This window comes from Macrobrachium nipponense, chromosome 2, assembly GCF_015104395.2.
Source record: "Macrobrachium nipponense isolate FS-2020 chromosome 2, ASM1510439v2, whole genome shotgun sequence".
NCBI classification, from domain to species: Eukaryota; Metazoa; Arthropoda; class Malacostraca; order Decapoda; family Palaemonidae; genus Macrobrachium; species Macrobrachium nipponense.
The window spans coordinates 95684897-95702389 of NC_087201.1; the positions used below are offsets into that span (position 1 = coordinate 95684897).

The following is a 17493-nucleotide window of genomic DNA, read 5'->3' on the forward strand; positions in this document are numbered from 1 at the left end:
AATCCTCCATCAGTAATCAGTCATGACCCAAGAAAAAGAGACAATTAGTTAACTTAAAGTAGTGAAGTTTTCGGCTTTGTCTCCTCACGAAAAAGTTGCAATGAAAAGAGGAGGTCGTCCATTACCAGACGTCCAAATATCAGAGCCAGGAGTAAGCAAGAACAAGAAGTAGGTTTATTACAAGTTTTAATTCAGCATTCATGATGAAGCCTTTTATTTGTAAGACCGCGAGTATTGTAGCTACTAACTTAAAACATTTCCAGTAACATGCGGGCTATATATATTAAGACATTATTTATATCTATGTTAATTCACCAGAAGTAATCAATGTACCTAGGCTACATATTGTTTAAAATAATTTCCTCTATAACAACACCCCTAAATATTCAATCATTATACCTGTTACAAAAACAGTATTTTCCATTTTTCCTGTTTTCTGTTATATATACGGAGTCGACTTTATTCTCTAGGCCACTTCTTCATTTTTGTTAACCAACCACACTTACCTTAAGATATCGACACAACCAGAGAGGACTAACCATAACTGGTCAATTGACGCTCTATTGGACTAACCTACCAAAGTATGCAAGGGGTGATCAATATTGATATATCAGTTCCTTGATAGTGCATCTACATTAAAAATGTTATAAACAATGTCGGTAACTTATCTCACAGACATCACAACCTAGTGACTGTCGGTGTCGAGAATAATACAGTGCAATAGCAACCAATCGGCTCAAAAACAGTCTTAACAAATTTCTTTCTGCGTACGTTCACAGATTGGAGAGAATTCATTTCGGATACACCAACAGCTTCTTATTTTATAATAAACATATAATATATAACAGAACTAACGAGCTCATGTTGAATCTTGAGAATTTTGAGTTACAGGACATGAACTGGGGCTACTTAACAATGCGCAAAACTACTTTTAAAAAAATTATATTTATCATTATTTATATTATATACCATATGTAGCCTATATTACAATATTCCTCTGTATGTAACATCAGCATTTCCAAATGGGTAACCAAATATATTGATTAGGAGGAATTAATATAATCTGACCGTGGAGCATCATTACTAAACAATGAATAGATGGTGGGAAATAGTGAATTATTTGGTGGAAAAACTAGAATCTCTATACAAGGCTGGAATTAATCTTACTTATAGTATGTAGAATAACAGTAGTACTTGGAAGAAATGAACATGCAGTCACGAATGAAGTGAACAGGCTGGTATACTTGACAAAAAGGAAAAGATTTCCTGCTGCTATAAACCCAAAAACGTAAAATACATGACGAAACAATGTTTTATTATTTGATCCACCTAAAAGAGCACTACTCTTTAACTGCAACTGTTTCAGTATTCTGGATTCGAAGACGTTCGGGATATCCTGACAGACCAAAGATGAGCCTAAAAATAAGCATAGTTCAGTTATATGCCACCACCAGTCAGACCAACAGTCAGCCATTTAGTATTCAACTGCTGGTCGATGGCTAGATTTCTAGAAATTACCATCAGAAGATACCACCTGCATTGAAAAGTATTAAATTGAATTTTAAAATGTAGCCATTTCGCTACATATTATTGTATTTTAAGAAGATTGATTTCGCACGCGATCAAATTCTATTAGCATATTTGAAATATTCCCCCAATTTCCGCTTCAGCGCTGAATGACCTCATAGGTCACAGAGCTTGGAATTTTACCTAAATTCTATTCCATTTTACGATTCAAACTTTATTCTTGACAACTTACCAGAATGTAATACCTGGGTTGCATTCCCCTCCTGCACAGCTTCAAGAGTTCTCCTTCTTTCAGCAGAGACCGTCCAGGCCTGACTAGCTCATAGTGGGTATTGCTGGTGGATGCTGCGTTCGTGACGCTGGCGTTGCTGTTGGCATTATTCATGTCGTTGCTGTTCTGACTACACGTCAGTCGGTCTTGCAGAGCCAGCAACTTCATGAAGTTGGTCTGTGGAAAACAAGAAATGTCTGCCGTTATTAAATTTAAGAGCGGTATGTGGCAGAGAGAAAGAGACAGAAATGGAAGAGTAAACTTAAATACATAACTGAAGCTCTTCGAGAGTCGGTCATTTTGTTGAGTCACATAATGAGTAAACAGGGAAGCCTTGGAGACAGTCTGACGTCTGATAATATTGTTTACTTTCATGAGAATGTACCATAGCACTTGTAAGCTACTACACAAAATTCCTTTTGCTCGCCGTAAGGTTAATGACGCTGAAGGGTAAATTCCAGCCAACGGGGAGTTTTTGTGACAAGTAACAACGGTATTATTTCTTACAACAAACCCAAAATCATAAAATTCACAGCGAAAGAAAATGTTAAAGTTTGAGTCTTCTAAATAAGAAGCAAATTTCTGTTTACGAAGACTTTTTCTACACTAGAAAGTTACATGTCTGTCCTCTGGATTGGTTTCGTTATTTAATGAACTGTCTTAAGCTCTCTCAGAAAGTTCTTCCGTTTCCTGGTCTGAAGGTAATACAGACATTTCTACGAAGAAAATTAGCCCTTCATATCAAAGTTTTATACTGTCCAAAGCTATGGGGTTGCCCATAGAAAAAGTAGTGATTGTTTTGTTAGTCATGTAGAATAACTTCAACACATATGGTAATGTTACGGTTATTACTGCAAATATATTATCAAAGCCACAATCATACTGTTATCGTTAATATAATAATAACAATAATAATCCTCCATAACATATAAAATAGATATATATATATATATATATTATAGATATATATATATATATATATATTATATATATATGTGTGTGTAGCAACTAATAAAAATACCATTCATTTTTTTATCTGAAAATCTAAACAAATAAAGGCAATACATAGTGGGAAGCTTTGGCAATGCAGAAAACATTAATTACGCGCCAGAGACTGAAGGGTACGAACTCGGAGTACCCTGTGGTTTAAATGCACCTTCCACTACCAAGTGTCTGCTCTAGTTTACTGTCACGTTAGCGCTCGCACACGCATGAGTCATGGTCACATGCATCTGAGTGGTTTAGCATGAATCGCGGTCATTAACAAAACGCCAGAATAAACCTCAGGATGCCGTTTTTCCAGCATGCTTTGTGTTCAGTCATTCTTCGGAAGATTGAAGCGTCCTTTTCTGGTATTAAGGACCCTGTACTTCATTCGTAGCCCGTCTACACACGCACACACACACACTCACAAAAGTCTACATTCCTTGATAATTTTTTTTTTTTACATATATTAAGGCCACCAAAACCCTGTCCGCAGTTGACGGTTTGGAATTTACCGCTAGATATATATATTTCTCCTCTTTCCTAAAATGTTACCTCGGTCCTAGAACTAAGACTAAGATTTCTCCGGAATAACGAAAATTACATCTAGGAACTTGGTTTTGATTATATATATATATATATGCATACACACACAAATATATATATATATATATATATATATATATATATATATATATATATATATAAACACACCCCAAAACCAAGTTCCTAGACGTAATTTTCGTTATGCCGAAGAAATCTTAGTCTTAGTTCTAGGACCGAGGCAACATTACAGGAAAGAGAAGAATTATATTTAGCGGTAAATTCAAGTCATATAATATATAATAATCATCAGTCATCATAATCCTCTTCATGATAATAATTTAGACGTCAAACAAATTCATGGATATCAACTACTGACCTGACACAATGGTGGTTAAGTGGTTTTCACACTAGATTTTCAGCTGTACAGTGAACGTGAAGTATGCACCTTCTGCATAAACTTGAGTCTTTAGTGTACACAGGTAATAACACTATAGTTTTTATTATATATATATATATATATATATATATATATATATAGTATATATTATATATATATATATATATATATATATATGTATGTATGTATGTATATATGTATGAATGTATGTACACGCATTTTTAAAGCTACCTATATTATCAAACGAGAACAGTGCACCTAGGCATTACTAAATTTTTGAAAATACTTTGAATTTATTTTTTTTTTTTTTTTTTTTTTTTTTTTTTATTTTTTTTTTTTTTTTGTTTTTTTATTTTTTTTTTTTTTTTTTTTTTTTTTTTTTTTTTTTTTTTTTTTTTTTTTTTCTGGTTTTTGGCAAAACAGAGAACACACACACACACACCACACACACACACACCATCATTAACACATACACATATACATATAGTTCTGTATCTATATATATATATATAGTAATATATATATATATATATAACTATATATGTGTGTGTGTGTGTGTTGTGTGCATGTGTGAGCGCGCGCGCGAGTATGTGTTTGTTCATGCATGCCTTTTCAAAACTACACGCATAATCGCTGGCAACCGTAAGCCTTAAAATGTTAGTTTTAATATAAGACATATTCGGAAAGTTCGCAAACCCAAGCCAGAATGAATCACAGAATCAGGAGGAGAAAGTCAGCCGGAATTGACTTTGGAAGATCGCATTCTTCCTCCATGAATTTCCCAATCTTTTTGCCCAGCGCGAGGAACTTGTCGTTTGCTGTTTGGTTCGCTGAATCACTAAAGTGTCACAACAAAGCGGGCGATTTCATAATACATCCACGTCTTATAGCTTAGAGTGAAACCCCAGGTATCCTATGACGTGGAGATTTCCGGTGAATTTGGCTACCACCACAGAATCGGGCCGACACGAGAGGCAGCGAGATCGCGTTCTCAAAAGGAGATCACTTTCATTCCTTCGATCGACTCTCTAGGAACTCAATTTAAAATCTATTTTCATAGAATTTAGTAACGAGTGACCATCACTTCTATATTTTTAATCAGTTACCACTAAAGTTCATGCTCTTGTCGCAATCGTCTACATGACATACTAAGTGGACGGTTATCTGTTTACCAGTATCAAAACTGCATTATGTTACGTGATATTAGTCAACTCCACCGGTGAGCATTGAACAGAGTAAGAAAAGACGTCAATTCCGTTCGTCCTTGAGAATTCGTGCAGCCTCAAACTTGCGGTTTGAATTTAAAGGCCAAGTAGTCTCGAGCTGTCAGTGTGCAGGCGTGTCCGAGAGAGAGAGAGAGAGAGAGAGAGAGAGAGAGAGAGAGAGAGGAGAGAGAGAGAGAGCCGTGTGAGGGGTTTTGTTAGTGCAAAATACTTTCGCGGGTTTCCTGAAATTCCTGCAATTACGCTTGGCACTGGTTACCTACAATTCAAAATTCTGAGAGGCACATTCACAGTACCGGATATTCTTTTATAGGGCACGTTATAAGACTCAATTTTTAAAACCTTTAGTAAGTTCGGACAATAAAATCGTTGCGACAGCTAAGGTAATTACCTATGCTGTTACTTTCAATAGAGAATTTTTACTCGGGTCTAATTCACAGCAAGTTTTGTGGTAACTATGAAACAGGTGACTTAATGAAAGGACATAATTCTAACATTTGTGGGCAACTATTACTGAAGTGTGTCCCGCGAGGTTGTTTATTACCCAGCTTAAAGACTTAAACGTCTAGAGAGGAAGAAGAAAAGTACAACATAAAAAACACGCTCCAAAATACCTGTTCACCGCAACCTGCAACTCCCCTATTGATGTTTGAAAAACACACCTACGACCACCGTCAACATTTAAATGTGTCATGTATCCGGCAACAATGTAAGAAAGTCAGGCTGCAATACTACGGTCGAATCAAAGGTAAACAAAAGAAAGAAAAGAGGCTCATTAGCATATGATTCAACAACCGGAAGGACGTAGGAAATGACTATTCCGCGGTGCAAATTTGTCAGAAATTGTAGAACGAGTCGGGGACAGTTGACTGTTGCTATAGTCATTGTACAGGAAGCTGTAGCGATATATTGTCAAAAATTGCGAAAAAAATGACCTTACTCGCTTTAACCTATAGAGTACAGATTCTAGGGGACTTTGTAGCTGATAGCTGTAACTTCATAAAACTACAAATGTTGCGAAGTAAAGCCTGAGCAATCTTCGTTGAAATGTTTGGAGTTCATTTCGTGATTGGAAAAAGTTTGCATTCCCTAACAGATTATACAAAATTACGCATGGAACATCTTGGTACTTTATCTCCCTAAAAGTATGCTAGCATCCATCATCTCATAAAGATTGCTTGGCTATAAATCGCAAATGAATGAATCCTTCAGAGGATAATCTTGAAAATGACTTACAGTTACGAAGTGTCATATTAATCGAATGTTTAGAGGAAATTTATATTTCTCCGAGCCATTCTTGGGGAGAAATTTGAATCCACAACATTCCCAGGAACTTTTCAATGAGAGCCAAAAGACGTTCCTGGTACCTAATCCCGTAACACAATTAATTGTGATCAGTCGCACCCAAGCGCTCATTGAGGGTCAAAAGTGAAACGTAATGCTGAGCTTAAGTGATCTAAAACCCAGGTGTTATAACAATCCTTCAACGTCGAATATAATCGATGGTCATTTGTTAATAAGTCGACAATGGATACCCACTTCGCGTTCAAGTTAACATTCAACCAAACACCATTTCTTCCAGTGATGTTTGAACTGTATATTCGTTCATGCCGTTTTAGTATGAATGCTTTTTAAATATAAATCTACAAAACATGCGTCAGATGTTTATGTATGCGTTCCCTGAATCACCTTTGTTTTCCTTTCATACTGATCAAGGGTTAACGCTGAATCGCCTTTGTTTTCCGTTTCATACTGATCAAGGGTTAACGATGTGTAACTCTTCAAGTGATATATTTCTGGAAGCATCATTGACGGTCTTGTTGGTGGCCTCTGTTTTCTGCCCCAATCACGTTTCAGCGTAAAAACCTCTCACAAGCAATGGAACCTCCTGGTTTTGGAAGTCATGTCAGCGTAGCCTACATGAGGTCATCAAGATTCTCATATAATTTTCATTAAAATTTCAGAAAGTCTAACAATTCCATTACATTCATAGGTTTCATCCCTAAAAACATGTCATGTGTCATTTCAAGGATACTCTCCAACTCGAAAGCATAAATCCTGCTTATTCCAAGTATAGGAAGGTCCCCTACATATGAACCGCGTGTTTTCTCCCATTATAATGGGAACAGCTGAATTTCAGTGCTTTTAATTTTTGTTATTCATTTTTCTTAGCTAAAACTCGCCTCCCTAAGGTCCACAAACAGACTACAGACATACTGAAATCGCAGCATCTCTGGCAGGATCTGTTGGTCACAGATTTACCAAGAAAATGGAATAACCACAAAAAGAGGTCATATTTGAACGAGTTCTTGAGGGCGCACAGCACCTAATCCGGATTTCCGTGAGAGTGGAAAATGTAGTTTTCCCAAGTTCGCCCTTTGACTGCCCTGGTTCCACTTTAAGGTATGGACATTCCTACCTCTCATTTTTGAAAATACCATTTCCTCTGTTTTATGTTACCTCTTTGCAGTCTGTAACAAATTCTCTCTGCCTCGTTTGTTTAAAATGTGTTTTCTAGGCAAGCCCAAGAAGCCTTTGTTTGACAGCTGTATGTATGTATGTATGCAACGTCGGCCAGCCAGCCAGCCAGCCAAGATCTCTCTCTCTCTCTCTCTCTCTCTCTCTCTCTCTCTCTCTCTCTCTCTCTCTCTCTCTCATCTCTCTCATCTATCTCTCCCATCTCCTCTCTCTCTCTCTCTCTGTCTGTCTGTCTCCCATCTCCAGCTCATCCCGCTCCTCTTCAGTCAATAGCCAATGATGATAATGAAACTCAATCAACATCAGTTTAACTCGACGCCTTCCAACCTCAATCTGCTGAGGTACCTCTGTTGGAGTAACATTAGTCATAACGCTCAATGTTTGTTCACCTGAGGTGGAAAAAAAGTAAGCTTCACCTATCAGAAGGCTACGAAAAGCTGGTTCATTCCCAAAGGAAAAGAAGGCCTTCTTTATCACTACTGTTACAAATATATACTTAAGAAATTAATATGCCCGCAAATACACACACAGCGTGTGACTATACATTCAGCTGAAGCACAGGAAAATTAAAAGACAGGAGTACCAAGCGCTTTCGTGTTATTTCCAACACATTTTCGAGGTACTCCTTCCTGTTTACGTATCCTGTGGCCTTTATATATATATATATATATATATATATATATATATATATATTATATATATATATATACACACACAACACACACACAGAGGCGAAATCGGCTGTAACACAAGTTTCAACTAAGCCTCTGATACAACCCGCAAACCGTTCTTAGCGTAATCCTCTAGCTTCACCTTGGGTCCTATTGATTCATGAGAGAGAAACAATCAACGTAGAAGGTCAACAACATTCACCGACATATATAATCCTACCCTATGTGTTATACCTCTGCTGCAACAATAATTATAACAGTAATAACTGGTTCTACAACAAAGTAAAAAAAAAAAAAAGTTGTTTGTCTTACATGATCTTCATGTTCTTTAACTTTGACTTAATTCATCTCAAGATGCTATCTAAATGAAATGATGACCAATGTATCACCTAACGAACGCTGACACAATGATCCTGAATAGCAGTATCTCTGTCCTCACTGGCATAAAGCGATTCAAAGGCTTGCCCCCTCCCCCCAATCTCCCGCATGATGGGACGCCCTAGAAACACCCATATAATGACGTCATCGCGTCTTCCATGGCCTTGAGCGTGAAGACTACAGGAGTGGCACCAGAGTTTCACCGGTGAACGACACCAGAGAAGTTAGGAAGGTCTGAGCAGTAGCTTCCCATGAAGTGACTTTTCGCACATTTGAGGGACAAAAGCCAAGGCTGGGAGCGGAATTTTTGCTTGGTGGCGGAAGAGGCAGCAGATGTCGTCAACAAATATCTCATTATCATGCAACATACTACGTCAGAATCATAGAGAAGTGGTTGTAACACAAAGTGAAAATGATACATTCTGGATTCCCCCAGTTGGGTATATGAGCAGATACTAAGATTAGGTGTATGTATATAAATCTATATATATATATATATTATATATTATATATATTAGAGATTATATATATATATATATATATATGATCTTATATATATATAGAAGAATAATACATATATATATTATTATATATTATATTAATTATATTATATATTATTATTTAGATATATTATATATATTATATATATATATATATATATATTATATATTTATATATATTTATATAGATTATATATTTATTATATATAGCTCTATAGTATATCTATATAATATCAATAATATATATAATAATATATATATATATATATATAATATATATATATATAGTAATAATATTATTATATAATATATTTATATATATTTATATTATCTTATGTATAATATAAATAGATTATATAATAATATAATATATATAATATTATATCATACTATATATTTATATACATATATATATATTATATATATAATATATATGATATATATATATATATATATATATATATATATATAGTATATATATATATATATATATTATATATATATATATATATATCATATATATATATAATATATATATATAATATATATTATATATATATATATATATAGAATAATATATATATATATATATATAATATAATATATATATAATATATATATATATATATATATATATATATATCACACTCCAGAAAAAAGTCACTAACACATTCAAGCACGCACAAGTCATCCACTGCTTCAGCCGTTCCCTAGGCCTAAACAGGATATTCATCACCTTCTGTTCTCATTCCAGTTCCAAAGCTTCCGTATCAGAATAATTTTCCACCAAAGCTAATGTTGGCTATTCTCTCCAAGTGACCAAGTCACGCAATACTCGCTGACAAGTCTCCTCTAGGCCTTTTGCTGGCAAAGATTTATCGAGCTTTGTGGTGCAGTTACGTAGAGAAAAACCACAGCATAGATTGGTGAAAAGGGTGTCATTATATACATGCATATACAACACCTTCTACGTATGGAAACGCTTTTGGAGACATCTAAGAATCGTTTGAGTATGTTGTCGGTTACAAGAAATTACCCAAGTTCAGACGAACGCAGCTGATATTTTCGTGGGAAACCAATTTTGATTTAGGAATTCTTCATACGAATGTTCATCACATTCCATGTTAATCATTAATATTGAACTCAAGGGATCTGAATTGTCATTTCAGAACTTTTACAATCTAGAGTTCAACTGATAGAATGATGATGACACAAATGTAGGATTATCTTATACTGCATTTGAATTGTCATTTCAGAACTTTTACAATCTAGAGTTCAACTGATAGAATGATGATGACACAAATGTAGGATTATCTTATACTGCATTTGTTTATTTTTTCCAATAACAAAACGTTATGTAATAAAATCTATTCCCTCGTAATGTGTATTATGTTTGTAGCCTGTTTTTTATTCAGTCCCTGTAACGGAGCCACTAGTGAGCCATGGGTAATGGAACAGGGAGCCAAGATTTCGTATGTAACAATGCCATTATCATATTAAGGTTCCTCTGGACATAACTCATACCGAATGAATTAATTTACGTACGAGAGAGAGAGAGAGAGAAGAGAGAGAGAGAGAGAGAGAGAGAGAGAGTAGATACAAACACATGTATCAAGTGATACAATAAAGAACACAAAATACACATACACTTGAACATGTTGCTCCATTTAACACACATACTGGGAGACTTACACTCCCATGTTCTTCACAAATATAAATTAATTTTAGGGCAAAAAATCATTCGATCGCAACGAATAATACATACTGCAAACGGTATCACCCACACCATTCACATGCTGATTTTGTTATTGCAAAGGTCGCCCAGCTATTACGACATTACGGACAACGAGTAGCACACCCCTCGCTGTCTCTCTCTCTCTCTCTCTCAAACACACACTCTTACACAAGACAACCCTCAGCGAGACGGAGGCTCTGCTTAAACAAAACTTACAGAGAATTACAACCATCTGCGGAATGATCATTGGGAGTTCCTGAAGTCATAGGCAGTGCAGAAAGGCTTCTCTACATGTTCTAAGTTAAGTCATAATCGACGAGAAAAACCGAATTGCTTTGATGATACAAAAACTGATATTCAGTGTTAGAAAAATTGTGATTTTCAGCATGTCACATTACATAATTAGCAGGCACGTGCGGTTCACCTTGCACATTCCTTTATGAATAAACTGGAAGTGACCTAATATATATAACAGCAAAAGCTCCTCCAACGAATGACTCATAACCGATATTTGGCAAACATGGTAAGAGCGATATAAGGACACAATCGAAGCTCTGCCAACAAAAGATAAGCAGTGCAGTCAAACGATGACAAAGGGACAGCATTGAAAGTTCAGGGAAATGAAAGTGGTCTGCCATTCGACCTTCCCATGCATGAGCGCGCGCGCACATACACACACACACACACACACACACTGTTGCACCTCCGTTATGACACGTAATCTCCTCCTCACGAGACTGAGAATGACATTTAAGTGAAGGCCTACAGTACCGTTGTCAAAGTCTGGCCGACAGGGAAAAAGAAAACGAACCTGGTCCAACTGGGTTCTACGGGGTGGAAATAATAGAATATTCATATCCTTTTGTGCCAAAGACAATGAAAATAACTTTACCTCAAAATCGTTTTAAGACTATTCATACAACCGGAAGACTTTCCACAGACAGACGAATAAAAAAACTTGTCTCCTCTTCTCAAACACCTTTTGATTGCCTTAACCAGTACCCAAACAGCCTTAAAATAATGACACTAAACTTACTTTCACTTTTATCACTTTTTAGACTATAATGACACCCGTCATTTGTGAACCTATTCGATTCTCGTTTATATAATAATATGCATTCGCAAACTGCTCAAATATACGAATATGTAAATGTGTGTAGTGTGTGTGTGTGTGTGTGTGTGTGTGTGTGTGTGTGTGAGAGAGAGAGAGAGAGAGAGAGAGAGAGAGAGAGAGAGAGAGAGATTACATTACCTGAACACCATCTAAAAATGTTCCACCATTCTGCGAAGTGGAGATAACCTCGTCGAGGCCGTCCCGTGCAGACTTACTTACATATTACGTGTTACAATGTTGTTAGGTTTAAAAAGAAAGAATTGAATAGAAGGTGGAAGGTGTTATTTGAGTTGAAACTGAGATCTGTACCTGCTAGGGTCGCTGAAATGGCCAGAGCACTGCACTTGGCACATCGGGTAGGATCGAGACCACTGAGAGGCACTCGGTGGTCTTGGTAGGATCTCCAGGAACCCGTCTAAACTAGGCTCAGGTAAGCATGCTGGTTGATTTGTGACGGTCGATGCACCGTGATACGCAACTGACAATTCTTTCGTTAGAGGCCACAAGAACCAAGACAAAATATGATAGATGTATAGAGCATCTGAAGTCAGGTGCAGATTTAAGTTATTTAATCAAGGTAAATGTGCCTTTGATTTTGTGGATGTAAGACGCTTATGACTCGTTGAATGTTAAGCTTCATCACTGACAGTTTACCAAAGCAGAGGCGGCCGTGTGACGTTATCAACAAATATAGTGATGTTACATAGCACGCCCTCTAGTCGAACTATTTGGCCATGGTTATGTGGGTGTGGGTGTCATACTGGTAAGCTATAATCTACTGGTCTCATCAATTTCGTCCATAGCAAGCGCTTGGTGTTGATCTCTCTCAAATTAGTATATCTCAAAACCCATGACTACCATCATCATGGCGTTTCCATCCGGATCACGCAACACGCCATATTCGCGATTTTTTTCCTCCGAGTGCTTGTGTTCAACTTTGTCATCATAAAGGTCGCGCTGTTTCTTTAAACCCAGGTAAACCACACTGCCTACTACATTTTCTGAAACTTTCCACAGTTTTCATTCGAGTCAGAGTTGGCTAAGACACGGGAGTAGTCGGTCAAAATATAAACGCGCCGTTCAGTTCGTAAATAACACAGTATCACTCATCATTCTAGAAAATAGATCAATGCAAGAACAGCTTCTCGTGGGATACATAAAGGGCGGGTTTGGATTCTGCTTCATTCCAAGGAACTCCAAGCGCTCGCTTACAGAAACAGGGGGAGGGGGGACTCATGGCGACTTTTAATGAAGTACATTATTCAATTTTCGTTTTTATAACATTCCACTTCACATTTGAGAGATTACAACCTTCTTAAATTTGCAAAATTACAACCTCCAACTTCAATTTGCAAAATTACAACCTCCAACTTCAATTTGCAAAATTACAATCTCCAACTTCAATTAGCAAAATTACAATCTCCAACTTCAATTAGCAAAATTACAACCTCCAACTTCAATTTGCAAAATTACACTCAACTTCAATTTGCAAAATTACAACCTCCAACTTCAATTAGCAAAATTACAACCTCCAACTTCAATTAGCAAAATTACAATCTCCAACTTCAATTAGCAAAATTACAACCTCCAACTTCAATTTGCAAAATTACAACCTCCAACTTCAATTTGCAAAATTACAACCTCCAACTTCAATTTGCAAAATTACAATCTCCAACTTCAATTAGCAAAATTACAACCTCCAACTTCAATTAGCAAAATTACAACCTCCAACTTCAATTAGCAAAATTACAACCTCCAACTTCAATTAGCAAAATTACAACCTCAACTTCAATTTGCAAAATTCAACCTTCCAAAAATTCAATTTGCAAAATTACAACCTCCAACTTCAATTTGCAAAATTACAACCCTCCACTTCAGTTGGAAAAAGTACAATCTTCCACTTCAATTGGAAAAATTACAACTTTCCACTTAAATTTGACAAATTACAACCTTACCTTAAATTTGAAAACATTACAACCTTCTCCTTACACTGGAAAAACTACCTTTCACCTTATATTGAAAAATTACAACCTTCCACTTAAATTGGAAAAATTACAACCTTTCACTTAAATTAGGAAAATTACCTTTCACTTCACTTGAATTGGAAAAATTACAACCTTTCACTTCACTTGAATTGGAAAAATTACAACCTTTCACTTCACTTGAATTGGAAAAATTACCACCTTTCACTTCACTTAAATTGGAAAAATTACAACCTTCCACTTAAATTGGAAAAATTACAACCTTCCACTTAAATTGGAAAAACTACAACCTCCCACTTAAATTGAAAAAAGTACAACCTTCCACTTAAATTGAAAAAAATTACAACCTTCCACTTCACTTAAATTGGAAAAATTACAACCTGCTTAAATTAGAAAAAAGGCTTAACTTAACTGTTCTCCCAACGACCAACATGGTGTCATAACAGCTGACCTAACAGTCATTGTAATTAGCGGTAATTATGATATGCACCCTTCTATATAGACGTGTTTCAATTCGACCGTTTCCCAAAACCCGGCACACAAAAATCAATGTCCATCGATACAAACCGGGCCGGTATGCGACCGAAACCTGACACCACCTCGTTGTAACATCGAGTGTCTGGTTGAATGAAATTCCGTCAACATGAAATATTTAGACCAAGGTTACAGGCGGAATGAAGCCCTGAAAAATTGGAGAGATGAGATTTCGCTAATTAAGGTCAACTGGGTCGACTGAACGGAATTTTACAGGTGTGTCACTACAAAATCAAAGACGAGAGGGAGATCCGTCAGTTAGATAAGACAACTTGATTTGACAAAAAATCCATATATATACGTATTATATACTATATATACTATATATATATATATATATATATATATATATATATATATATATATATATATATATATATATATATATATTTATAAATATCTTTATGTATGTATGTAGTACATACGGTATATTATTATACATTTATAAATGTATATGTATGATATACACTACATATATATATATATATATATATATATATATATACATATATATATATATATATATATATACATATATATATACTATATATATATATATATATATATATATATGAATAACTTTATCACGGAAGATATGAAACGTGATGCTATGTATAAATAAAGGTGATGCCATGGAGGAAAATGAAAAGCAATTCTCGTCTTTTAATTTTCCTCTGTGTATTACCTTTATATATATATATATATATATATATATATATATATCTATATATATTATATATATATATCTATATATATATATAATATATATATATATACATAGTCGTCCAGGGAAAGGCATTCGATACAATTGAAGGTTTATTGCTGATGCCGACGTTTCACAACTAGATTGTCGCATCTTCAAGGCTGTAATACAGCGAGTTGACTCTTAAAAACTAGTCATAAAGACATTTATCATAACATAACTAAAAACACTACAGTATTATCTTATTTAAAATGTTAACTCATTTAAAAAATATATAAAAACATCATTGACACGATATAAAAGGACCTCCCAAGACGGGAGCTAAAAGGAAACTGTTGAAACCAGAGGAGAGAGAGAGAGAGAGAGAGAGGAGAGAGAGAGAGAGAGAGAGAGAGAGACAAATATAAAAAACTAAACCCACACAAACAAGGTAAAAACACGACAAATTTACCTTGTTTTTTGTATGTGTTTTGCCCTTTTTTTATTTTTATTTTTTTGACCTTTTTGGTCCCTATTTCGTGTCAATGGTGTTATATATTTTTTAAAAGTGTTAACATTTGAAATAAGATAATCCTGTAGTGTTTTTATAATTATAAACAGTCAACTCGCTGTATTTCAGCCTTGAAGATGCAACAATGTAGTTGTGAAACGTCGGCATCAGCAATAAACCTTCAATTGTATCGAATGGCCTTTTCCTGGACTCCTAGGACAAGTATGATTTCGAGAGCTGCAGCTCCAATGTTTGAGTATATTCTTATACCTGAAATTAAAGTTCTCGTATCTAACTGACACGCCTCCTTCGAGTCAATAACCTCTCGTCTTGATTTTGTAGTGACACACCTGTAAAACTACACACACATATATACATGCATAATTATGAGAGAGAGAGAGAGAGAGAGAGAGAGAGAGAGAGAGAGAGAGAGAGAGAGAGAGCTCAGTGCCAGAAAAAGTAAAATCAAGGGGCATCTAAAGCGTCAACTGTGAGCACAGCTTATGCATACATACGCAAAAAAGGCAGTCATAAGCCGAAACAGAAAAAAAACAAGTGAAATAATATATAAGATGTACATGCACTCAAAATAAACACGCACGCCCAGATCATTCAACGCACTTGCATCACTGTTTACAGAGCTGTCGCTTGTCCCTTAAAACGATTCGGACGGGATCCAAAAAGGTCAACGGTATCAGAACGGAGTCAATCTGAAACGTCAGTTAACGCTTTAGTCAGCATCCCTCGACAGGATCATAATAGTTGCATCCTACGTGTAAACCTCCTTTCAGACTGAAATAACATTTCCTAGTTATCATAGCAAACCACTCAAGTCATAAATAACACGAGGCAGACACGACAGAATGTAGCAGAAAATGAAACGACCCAAAATAAATAAAACAAGACGAGGGATTTCATGAGTAGCCTTCTGTGAGAGCGCCGTGTTCTATGAAGCAGGCCACATGCCGAGCGATGATGCCATCCTGACAGCAAAAAACGATGAACCCCTTGGGAAGATTTTATTTGCATAGCAATAGACTTTGTATCAAAACTGAAACAGTTTTGGTCATATTTCTGAAACACGGCTGTTAACTGGAGTGTCGATGTAGGGAGACATCGGCATATAAACACTGCTTAAACTAAGGTCTAGCGTTACGTGAAGGTTTCATATAAACATTTGTAAGGTTACTTGAAATATTGATAGTAACGAAACCACATAATACATTTATGGAAATAAAATCGGAAGGAAACTTAGCACTATCGTTAGCCCTGCAATAAAGGTTTCCAAGGAATGAAGCAAAGACGATAGGTGATTAAGGAGCGGGCTAATGAGATCACGTAGCTATAATGGACTCGTCCTCACATCTGCTTCGCTCTAGAAGAGTAACCAAACTACTTCTGTGTTCTTGTTGCTATGGTTCACCGAATGTTGACTTCAAAGCTCTGCACTGCAAGGTCACGCACTGGTATTTTGAGTTTTGTATTTTTAGTTTGATTTAATATGCGAATAACAAAGTGAGTAGCTGAAGCGGATTGTGGTATGGACGCCTCCTGACAAAGTTCAGTTTCGATTCAGAAGTTCCTGATGAACGCGTCATCTTAAGTTTTTGTGGAACCGCCCCAGGATGGAAAAAGCAGTACCCACCCAGAAAACAAATATGTATCACTCGAGCTAAAATCTTGTTCACGCTTACATTTCATTCGTAAAATAAAGACAGTCCGTGTTAAGTGGAATGTTGTGCTCTTTGATCCGTATGGCGTTGACGATTGCCGCCTCTGTACTGTTGATATGTCCTTATTTCGTCGGATTTTGAGCATCGAGGCTTGACTTTTATTTTTGTTGATTTTCAAATCCTTCTCTTCCTACGACAGTCAATAACAAAGTGGAGGGATTCAAATTTGAAATTAACCTCCCTGTCAGCCACTAACTTCAGTCGACAAAGAGAGAGAGAGAGAGAGA

The 17493-nt window shown here is 35.8% G+C and overlaps 1 protein-coding gene across 1 annotated transcript in view; it reads right to left on the reverse strand.

The window, feature by feature from the left end:
- LOC135220803 (FYVE, RhoGEF and PH domain-containing protein 6-like) overlaps positions 1-17493 on the reverse strand; it is a 43753-nt gene that overhangs the window by 14249 nt on the left and 12011 nt on the right. The window contains exon 2 of the mRNA XM_064258313.1: positions 1760-1975. Coding sequence (XP_064114383.1) covers positions 1760-1975 — 216 coding nt within the window. The remainder of the gene's footprint in view (positions 1-1759; positions 1976-17493) is intronic.